The following is an 11479-nucleotide window of genomic DNA, read 5'->3' as shown; positions in this document are numbered from 1 at the left end:
AGTAGGGGCCTGAGGGAACACACGTAAAGTGTTGTGAATGTATTGTAATGTTTTCTAAATTGTATAACTGCCTTAATTTTACTGGACCCCAGAAAGAGTAGCTGCTGCCTTGGCAGGAACTAATGGGGATCCATAATAAACCCCAGGAAGAGTAGCTGCTGCCTTGGCAGGAACTAATGGGGATCCATAATAAACCCCATGAAGAGTAGCTGCTGCCTTGGCAGGAACTAATGGGGATCCATAATAAACCCCAGGAAGAGTAGCCGCTGCCTTGGCAGGAACTAATGGGGATCCATAATAAACCCCAGGAAGAGTAGCTGCTGCCTTGACAGGAACTAATGAGGATCCATAATAAACCCCAGGAAGAGTAACTGCTGCCTTGGCAGGAACTAATGGGGATCCATAATAAACCCCAGGAAGAGTAGCTGCTGCCTTGACAGGAACTAATGGGGATTCATAATAAACCCCAGGAAGAGCAGCTGCTGCCTTGGCAGGAACTAATGGAGATCCATAATGAATCCAAAATAGATCATTTACAAATTGAACCCTGGCCGTGTTATTTTAGAATGCATGTAGTTCCTGTTTTCCAGAGATTAAACGTTTACACTTCATGATATCAGTAGCATGCCTTTAACATCGCCTCTAGTGATGAAGGATCCACTAATTACACTATAGATTAGTTATTTATAGAGGGCTGTTTGACAACATGTAGTTGAATGTCCATGTATATGGCTTTTGCGTGATGGTCTCAGGTTAGGCGAGGGATGGAGGCCTCCTCGATGCGTAACAAGATAAATCACCTTCAGCAACATGGACAGCACCAGTGAATATTCACTTATTTCATGATTTCTGTTTTGTTGAAATATAAACTATGGAAGAGTCCCTGGTAATTTGAATATTTTACTTCCTGGAAAGGCAACTTTCCCGCTGGGAAACATCACACAACTATACCATGTCAACAAATAGTCTCTACGTAACCTCTATACCCCTCTCGACGTGACCTCTATACCCCTCTATACCTGACCTCTATACCCCTCTCAACGTGACCTCTATACCTGACCTCTATACCCCTCTCTACGTGACCTCTATACCCCTCTCTACGTGACCTCTATACCCCTCTCTACGTCACCTCTATACCTGACCTCTATACCCCTCTCTACGTGACCTCTATACCCCTCTCTACGTCACCTCTATACCCCTCTCTACGTGACCTCTATACCTGACCTCTATACCCCTCTCTACGTGACCTCTATACCCCTCTCTACGTGACCTCTATACCCCTCTCTACGTGATCTCTATACCCCTCTCTACGTGACCTCTATACCCCTCTCTATGTCACCTCTATACGTGACCTCTCTACGTGACCTCTATACCCCTCTCTACGTGACCTCTATACCCCTCTCTACGTGACCTCTATACCCCTCTCTACGTGACCTCTATACCCCTCTCTACGTGACCTCTATACCCCTCTCTACGTGACCTCTATAACCCTCTCTACTTGACCTCTATATTCCCCTCTCTATGTGACCTCTATACCCCTCTACGTGACCTCTATACCTGACCTCTATACCCCTCTCTACGTGACCTCTATACCCCTCTCTACTTGACCTCTATATTCTGCTCTCTACGTGACCTCTATACCCCTCTCTACGTGAACTGTATACCTGACCTCTATACCCCTCTCTACGTGACCTCTATACCCCTCTCTATGTGACCTCTATACCTGACCTCTATACCCCTCTCTACGTGACCTCTATACCCCTCTCTACGTGACCTCTATACCCCTCTCTACGTGACCTCTATACCCCTCTCTACGTGACCTCTATACCCCTCTCTACGCAACCTCTATATTCCCCTCTCTATGTGACCTCTATACCCCTCTCTACGTGACCTCTGTACCCCTCTCTACTTGACCTCTATATTCCCCTCTCTACGTGACCTCTATACCCCTCTCTACGTGACCTCTATACCTGACCTCTATACCCCTCTCTACGTGACCTCTATACCCCTCTCTACGTGACCTCTATACCCCTCTCTATGTCACCTCTATACGTGACCTCTCTACGTGATCTCTATACCCCTCTCTACGTGACCTCTATACTCCTCTCTACGTGACCTCTATACCCCTCTCTACTTGACCTCTATATTCCCCTCTCTACGTGACCTCTATACCCCTCTCTACGTGACCTCTATACCTGACCTCTATACCCCTCTCTCTGTCACCTCTATACGTGACCTCTATACCCCTCTCTACGTGACCTCTATACCCCTCTCTACGTGACCTCTCTACGTGACCTCTATACCCCTCTCTACGTGACCTCTATACCTGACCTCTATACCCCTCTGAAATCAGAACAACTATACCATGATATAAATAATAAACTCAGTCTTAGTAATGGTAATAATTTAATATATTACAGTTACTGTAACACATTACAATAACATAAAGGCCTTTTCAGGGTGTTAACATTTGACAAAAATTATACACTGAACAAAAATATAAACGGAATATGTGAAGTGTTTGTCCCATGTTTCATGAGCTGAAATAAAGGACCACAAAGAAATCATTAAAAAACAAAAATCCCAGAAATGTTCCATACACACAAAAAACGTATTTCTCTCAAATGTTGTGCACAAATTTCTTTACATCCCTGTTAGTGAGCTTTTCCCCTTTGCCATGATAATCCATCCACCTGGCAGATGTGGCATTAGAGAATTTGGCAGTACGTCCAACCGGCCTCACAACCCCAGGCCACATGTAACCACGCCAACCCAGGACCTCCACATCCGGCTTCTTCACCTGCGGGATCGTCTGAGACCAGCCACCCAGACAGCTGATGAAACTGTGGGTTTGCAGAACTGAAGAATTTTTGCACAAACTGTCAGAAACCATCTCAGGGAAGCTCATCTGGGTGCTCGTAGTCCTCACCAGGGTCTTGACCTGACTGCAGTTCTGCGTCGTAATCGACTCCAATGGGCAAATGCTCACCTTCGATGGCCACTGGCACACTGGAGAAGTGTGCTCTTCACGGCTGAATCCTGGTTTCAACTGTACCGGGCAGATGGCAGACAGCGTGTTTGACCGTGGGCGAGCGGTTTGCTGATGTCAACGTCGTGAACAGAGTGCCCCATGGTGGCGGTGGGCTTATGGTATGGGCAGGCATGAACTACGGACAATGAACACAATTTAATTTTATCGATGTCAATTTGAATACACAGAGATACCGTGACGAGATCCTGAGGCCCATTGTCGAGCCATTCATCCGCCGACATCACCTCATGTTTCAGCATGATAATGTATGGCCCCATGTCGCAAGGATCTGTACACAATTCCTGGAATCTGAAAATGTCCCAGTTCTTCCATAGCCTGCATACTCACCAGACATGTCACTCAATGAGCATGTTTGGGATGCTCTGGATCGTCATGTACGACAGCGTGGTTCCGGTTCCCGCCAAAATCCAGAAACTTCACACAGCCATTGAAGAGGAGTGGGACAACATTCCACAGGCCACAATCAACTCTTTGTGAAGGAGATGTGTCGCGCTGCATGAGACAAATGGTCACACCAGATACTGACTGGTTTTCTGATCCACTCCCCTGTTTTTTTTTGTTGTGAAGGTATCTGTATTCCCAGTCTTGTGAAATCCATAGATAAGGGCCTAATGAATTTATTTCAATTGACTGATTTCCTTATATGAACTGTAACTCTTTGAATCTTTGAAATTGTTGCATATTTGCATTTATATTTTTGGTTCAGTGTAAATCAGAATCTACATATTTCTACCCTGTGGTATTTCATATCATAACATTACTTTCTCCACAGTCCAATATAGATAATTGATTGGGAGCCAATCCTACACATCATAGATCACTGCATAGAAAACATAACTCCAATACAGGGACAATTATACACTGCTACATCAATCTGTGTTTCTATGTGTCCAGAAAACATACAGGAAATCCTTTTAACATACAATATGAAAAAATGAACTCCAGGCTGTCACTTGATCTGTGCAAATCGTTTCAATACTCAGGAAGGGTAGTGTTACATTACTGACTGTAAGGACCACAGTCATTTCCAACACTGCTACAACTGTTATGTGATCCTTTGAAATACTTTTTTTAAAAAAGGTTGAGAAGAATACTTTGGCCTTTTGATCAAGTACGATTTATCCAAGTCTGAATGATTTGTCTCGAACGCAAATTGCATTTAAGCTACAGATCATTGTTAATTTAGGAGGTATTAGCTAAAGAGCACCAGTTATTATAAATCAGTAAGGCTAGCTGAAGGTTAAAAAAAAAGGACGTGATTGGCAGCAACAGAGAACAGATGGAATCAATCTGAATGTGGAACAGAGAACACATGGAATCAATCTGAATGTGGAACAGAGAACACATGGAATCAATCTGAACGTGGAACAGAGAACACATGGAATCAATCTGAATGTGGAACAGAGAACACATGGAATCAATCTGAACGTGGAACAGAGAACACATGGAATCAATCTGAATGTGGAACAGAAAACACATGGAATCAATCTGAATGTGTAGCAGAGAACACATGGAATCAATCTGAATGTGGAACAGAGAACACATGGAATCAATCTGAATGTGGAACAGAGAACACATGGAATCAATCTGAATGTGGAACAGAGAACACATGGAATCAATCTGAATGTGGAACAGAGAACACATGGAATCAATCTGAATGTGGAACAGAGAACACATGGAATCAATCTGAACGTGGAACAGAGAACACGTGGAATCAATCTGAACGTGAAACAGAGAACACGTGGAATCAATCTGAATGTGGAACAGAGAACACGTGGAATCAATCTGAACGTGAAACAGAGAACACATGGAATCAATCTGAATGTGGAACAGAGAACACGTGGAATCAATCTGAATGTGGAACAGAGAACACATGGAATCAATCTGAATGTGGAACAGAGAACACATGGAATCAATCTGAATGTGGAACAGAGCAGAGTAAAATACGGAGTGAAATAATGTCTAAGCTGAAGCATTAATATACACAGATGTCATTCACGTCAAGCCGTTAATATAATGTTAAGTTTTACACTCACAATAAAGTGAGACACTACTATACACAATGTATAGTAAAGCATGTCTGTTTGTCAATGTTGAGCACCTATGTTCTTGCTTCATGCCTTGCCTCCTCATGCCATTTGCACACACTGTATATAGACTTATTTTTCTATTGTGTTATTGACTGTACGTTTGTTTATTCCATGTGTAACTCTGTTGTTGTTGTTTGTGTCGCACTGCTTTGCTTTATCTTGGCCAGGTCGCAGTTGTAAATGAGAACTTGTTCTCAACTGGCCTACCTGGTTAAATAAAGGTGAAATAATTATATATATTTAAAATAAGGCAAGGTCAGAACTGTTTAAACTCTAGCCACAGCAACCAGATACATTGTAATTGCTATTTAAACTATACGTTTTGTCACTCGCATGTAATATCATCAATATTTATGTAACTAATTCAGAGTCGGGCTCTCGTGTGGTGCAGCGGTCTAAGGCACTGCATCTCAGTGCAAGAGGCGTCACAACAGTCCCTGGTTCGAATCCAGGCTGCATCACATCCGGCCCGTGATTGGGAGTCCCATAGGGCGGCACACAATTGGCCCAGCGTCGTCCGGGTTTGGCCCGGGGTAGGCCGTCATTGTAAATATGAATTTCTTCTTAACTGATTTGCCAAGTTAAATAAAATAAAAATATTTTAAAAATGATAAGAAGTGACTTCCTTTAAATTCTCAGATGGCACCGAGGAGGACACATGATTAAACGTCTCCAACCTCCAGATTACTTTCCCATTTATAGAAGCATCAATTCCTCATTTCAAAGTAACACTCACTCTCTAAGTTATATCATAAAAAAAACACAAAAAAACCGATACAATAAAATATAGATCAGAATCGCTCTGATCCCTGATTATCATAAACACGGAATAGGGTAATGTGCTCTGTGAGACGCCAAACATCGTTCAAATTCATCTTGGTTTACTGTGGAAGTCAGTCACTGCGTGTGCTGCCCGCGAGCAAAATGGCAGGCAAAGTCGTACTTGTTCCTGCACTTACAGCCGCAGATATTACACTGGAAGGGGTTCTCGTAGCCGTGGCAACCCATGTGAATGGTATACAGGATGTTGTCAGAGAAGTAGGTGTCGCAGTGCTGACAGCTGTGCAACATCTGTGGATCTGGGTCCTGTGTGCTACCGGGTAAGGCAGGGGTACTGGGCTGGCTGTTACTAATGCTAGCTGAGCTGGTGCGTGTGTGTGCACTGTGCTCACTGCTAGGTTCTGGGTCCACAGGGCTGGGGATGTAGTTCCTGCTATGGCCTGCAGGGGTTTGGAGGTCCTCGGGGCTCGTTGGAGAGGAGGTTTGGTGGTGGTGGTGGTGGTGGTAGTGGTGGTGGTGGGCACCACTTTGACTGGTGGATAAAGATACTGACACTGCAATCGGTGCACCGGACGCCTGCTGGATGAGGAACGGCTTGACGTCGTTACAGGACAGTCTGTCAGGAGATACAGGGGTCTGGTCCACTGGGGGGAGGTTGGACAACTGGCCTGCCAGCGTAGACAGCTGGTTCAGTGGATTGTTGTCCACCGCCATGTCACTGTTGACATCCCTGCTGGCACCTCCTCCTCCTCCAGTCCCATGGTCCTTCACATTGTTCTCGTACGCCTCATGGTTCAGGTAGTCTGGTTTCCCCACCACCATGGAGGGAGGGCTGAAGTTGATGAGGAGGTGTCTGCTGTAACCTCCCAGGCCCAGGGAGCTGCCGCTCTTCTTCTGTAGGACGTTCAGCATCTTCTTGTTGGAGAGGAAAGAGGGCAGCACCGACCCCTTCATGGGTAAAAGCTTGTGGCGGCGCCGGCGGTGGTGGGACAGGTTGCTGCGGTCGCTGCAACGGAAGGAGCAGAGGTCACACTTGTAGGGTTTCTCTCCCGTGTGGGAGCGCATGTGGGCCTCAAGGTGACGCTCGTAGGCAGAGGCGAACGGGCACAGCTGGCATCGATGAGGCTTCTCTCCTGTTAATCAACAAAGAGGGCGATGTTTAGGTTTATTTGAACGTCTTGGCACATATCCAACATCCATTTAAAAATGTAACGTCACACAATATAAATACAAGTAAAAAAAAAAAAGATCTTAACTATATGGACAGTGCACTATATGACCATCTGGCATGTTGGGCAAATGCCAGATGGGATGGTCCATTTTACCTGTGTGAATTCTGATGTGCTCTATCAGGCGAGCGGTGCCTTTACTGGCGTAGCTGCAGTAGCTACACTTGAGCTTGCCGTCGAAGGTCCTCTGGAAGCCGTCCACCAGCAGCCCAGAGTTGTTGTCGTCCAGAGAAACTTCCACTGATCCATTTTGATGATCACTCTCTGGGATAGCAGCTGCTGCTACTGGGAGAGGAGACGACAAGACATACAATTAAATAGATACTTTACAGTAAATTTTTTCACCGGAAATTGATATCTCTAAACAATACCCCAACTTCACAGACACACAAAAGCCGAGGTCTGGAGCTCCAATCACATCTAGAACTTATCCGGAAGCAGGATTTGTAAAATCACATTTTACATTGATCTATTTCCGGTGGAAAAAAATGTATTCTGGCAGACAATCTAGTCAGAAACCATTCGTGGCGCAGTCCTGTTGTTGTCTGGTGCTTGAAAGATATGAGAGGATCACTTGAGATGCATTAGGGTCATCTTTGTGAAGTAAATATGTCCACAATATGGTATCTAAACATAAAAAAAACACTCATTGCTCCTCCAGAGGACCCCTTTTGGATGACGGCCCATCGTCACAAAATAAAATAAAAACATTACAAAATTGTTCAAACAGACTTATTAGGTTATTCCCTGTAGTGCTGGGCCCTGTTCCACTGGGTTTAACTTCCCACAGAAAAATGAGGGATATGGCCTATTTTGGCCTTGTTGAAAAAGATACATCCTAATTTAAAGTGAACTACTCTGATAGTGTTCATAACAGTCTCACCAGCTTGGAGGTGGTCAGGGTCTATCTCCCCGCCGACAGAGCCTGAGATCATGTTGACATGGTGTGTTTGCTGTGTCAGGTACTCTTGAAAGTCCTTTATGAAATCCAGAGGTTTTAGATCATCGTCCATTTGGCAAGATGGGGTGTATTGTGATGACTTCTGATCACCCCCTCAACCTGTAAGATAAGGCAATAATACTTTTTTCAAAACCTTCATTTAAAACTAGGTAAGTCAATTAAGAACAAATTCTTATTAACAATGACGGCCTACCGGGGAACAGTGGGTTAACATCTTTGTTCAGGGGCAGAACGACAGATTTTTACATCGTCAACTCTGGGATTCAATCTAGCAACCTTTCGGTTACTGGCCCAACGCTCTAACCACTAGGCTACCTGCCTCTAACCACTAGGCTACCCTGCCTCTAACCAATAGACTACCTGCCTCTAACCAATAGACTACCTGCCTCTAACCAATAGACTACCTGCCGCTAACCACTAGGCTACCCTGCCTCTAACCACTATCCTACCCTGCCACTAAGCACTAGACTACCTGCCTCCCCCTCTAACCACTAAACTACCTGCCTCTAACCACTATACTACCCTGCCTCTAACCACTAGACTACCTGCCTCTAACCACTAGGCTACGCTGCCTATAACCACTAGGCTACCTGCCTCTAACCACCAGGCTACCCTGACTAACCACTAGGCTACCCTGCCTCTAACCACTAGACTACCTGCCTCCCCCTCTAACCACTAGACTACCTGCCTCTAACCACTAGGCTACCCTGCCTCTAACCACTAGGCTCCCTGCCTCCCCCTCTAACCACTAGGCTACCTGTCTCTAACCACTAGGCTACCTGCCACCCCTCTAACCACTAAACTATCTGCCTCTAACCACTAGGCTACCTGCCTCCCCCTTTAACCACTAGGCTACCTGTCTCTAACCACTAGGCTACCTGCCACCCCTCTAACCACTAGACTACCTGCCTCCCCCTCTAACCACTAAACTACCTGCCTCTAACCACTAGACTACCCTGCCGCCCCTCTAACCACTAAACTACCTGCCTCTAACCACTAGGCTACCTGCCTCCCCCTCTAACCACTAGGCTGCCTGTCTCTAACCACTAGGCTACCTGCCACCCCTCTAACCACTAGGCTACCCTGCCTCTAACCACTAGGCTACCTGCCTCCCCCTCAACCCACTAGGCTACCTGCCACCCCTCTAACCACTAGACTACCTGCCTCCCCCTCTAACCAATAAACTACCTGCCTCTAACCACTAGACTACCCTTCCTCTAACCACTAGACTACCCTGCCTCTAACCACTAGGCTACCCTGCCTCTAACCACTAGGCTACATGCCTCCCCCTCTAACCACTAGGCTACCTGTCTCTAACCACTAGGCTACCTGCCACCCCTCTAACCACTAGGCTACCCTGCCTCTAACCACTAGGCTACCTGCCTCCCCCTCTAACCACTAGGCTACCTGTCTCTAACCACTAGTCTACCTGCCACCCCTCTAACCACTAGGCTACCCTGCCTCTAACCACTAGACTACCTGCCTCCCCCTCTAACCACTAGGCTACCTGCCTCTAACCACTAGGCTACCTGCCTCTAACCACTAGGCTACCCTGCCTCTAACCACTAGACTACCCTGCCTCTAACCACTAGGCTACCCTGCCTCTAACCACTAGGCTACCTGCCTCCCCCTCTAACCACTAGGCTACCTGTCTCTAACCACTAGGCTACCTGCCAACCCTCTAACCACTAGGCTACCCTGCCTCTAACCACTAGGCTACCTGCCTCCCCCTCTAACCACTAGGCTACCTGTCTCTAACCACTAGTCTACCTGCCACCCCTCTAACCACTGGGCTACCCTGTCTCTAACCACTAGACTACCTGCCTCCCCCTCTAACCACTAGGCTACCTGCCTCTAACCACTAGGCTACCTGCCACCCCTCTAACCACTAGGCTACCCTGCCTCAAACCACTAGGCTACCTGCCTCCCCCTCTAACCACTAGGCTACCTGCCTCTAACCACTAGGCTACCTGTCTCTAACCACTAGGCCTCCTGCCTCTAACCACTAGGCTACCTGCCTCTAACCACTAGGCTACCTGTCTCTAACCACTAGGTTACCTGTCTCTAACCACTAGGTTACCTGCCTCTAACCACTAGGTTACCTGTCTCTAACCACTAGGCTACCCGCTTGACGATTAAACATAATGAACCACATGATAATCACATTGTTACAATACTACTGTATGTATGGCATAACCTATAGCCCGATATTGGACTAAATGAGCCTAACGTTACTCTTTAGTCCAAAGAATGTACATGTTCTGTTTAAGGGCGAATTGGTTCTGGAAGCCAAAACAGCCAAATACTCCCATGTAAACGTGAAGCGATTGCGGTACGGTTTTTGAAACATAAATCGCTCTACTTTGATAGCACAACAAAAATAATTTCACAAATGCAAAATAAACATTTCATGATTTCATGTAGAGAACACTTGTTTTAAATGTTGCAGATGACAGTATTTTTATTTTATTTTTACTCCGTTTACACACAGGTTAGATGCAGTGACGTGTAAATATGGCCGTGTGGGGAATCTAAACCCTATAAAAGCGTATCATGTTTAACAACGTATTTATATATATTTTTGTCCGATATGAAAGATACGGTTATTATGCTTCCAAAACCCGTCCAGCAAGCTATGCCCTTAACGTTCAGACCGACCGTCGCGTTTCATATTAATAAAACTCCCCTTACAGAAAACACCTTCATCCAAAGCCTCTTTAAATGTAATGGAACTGAGAGTCATGATCAAAGATATAACCATAATAGATTATGTGGGCAGTCAGTCACGATGATAAATAACTATGTTGTCACCAAAAAAAATCTCATAACAGTGGCAACATGACAATGTAGCATTATTTATTTGATACACAGCCCATCTCTCACTTTCACTTACTACCGGCGTTGCTCGTTAATAACGTTAGTAATGTATAACGGTAGTAATGTACGCTAGCCATTTTTACTTACCAGCTGGTCGTCAATCACAGCACCGTTAAAAACAATCTATATATATATATTTGCGATAATTTACGCGTTACCCATCCGTTCTTATGTTAAGATGGACATTTCAAACACTATCTACGACAATAAAAATGTGTGATGACAAGTTATTGTTAGCCGGTTGTGCAAAAAACAACAGAGAAGGAGCGGGGAGATATGTGTTATAGTAGCTATGCGACAGTAAAATGACTCCAATTTCAGAAACACATAGCTGTCAGAGAAAACTCCTAGTTGGAAATACAACAGCAGAAAGATGAAGAGGAAGATGTTTATTTGAGTAAAAATGCCCTGCGTATATAAAATATTGAAGACATATGCGTTAAGAGGTGATACGGTCTACCAAGTGGAAGATGCGAAACGTTTCCAGTGG

General features: G+C 45.3%; 1 protein-coding gene across 1 annotated transcript; it reads right to left on the bottom strand.

The window, feature by feature from the left end:
* Nucleotides 1–1909: 1909 nt before the first annotated feature.
* Nucleotides 1910–11387, bottom strand: LOC106594951 (zinc finger protein Pegasus). Its single transcript, XM_014186338.3, has 4 exons — nt 11077–11387; nt 8035–8211; nt 7248–7436; nt 1910–7055 (listed from the first exon to the last, which is right to left on the bottom strand). The coding sequence occupies exons 2-4, from the start codon at nt 8162–8164 to the stop codon at nt 6040–6042; spliced, it is 1335 nt and encodes a 444-aa protein (XP_014041813.1). The 5' UTR covers nt 8165–8211; nt 11077–11387; the 3' UTR covers nt 1910–6039.
* Between the last annotated feature and the right edge of the window lie 92 nt (nt 11388–11479).

The sequence above is a fragment of the Salmo salar genome, chromosome 18 (assembly GCF_965601325.2).
Source record: "Salmo salar chromosome 18, fSalSal1, whole genome shotgun sequence".
Taxonomy (NCBI): Eukaryota; Metazoa; Chordata; class Actinopteri; order Salmoniformes; family Salmonidae; genus Salmo; species Salmo salar.
The sequence above is the reverse complement of the archived record's forward strand: the minus strand, read 5'-3'. Positions and strand labels throughout refer to the sequence as shown.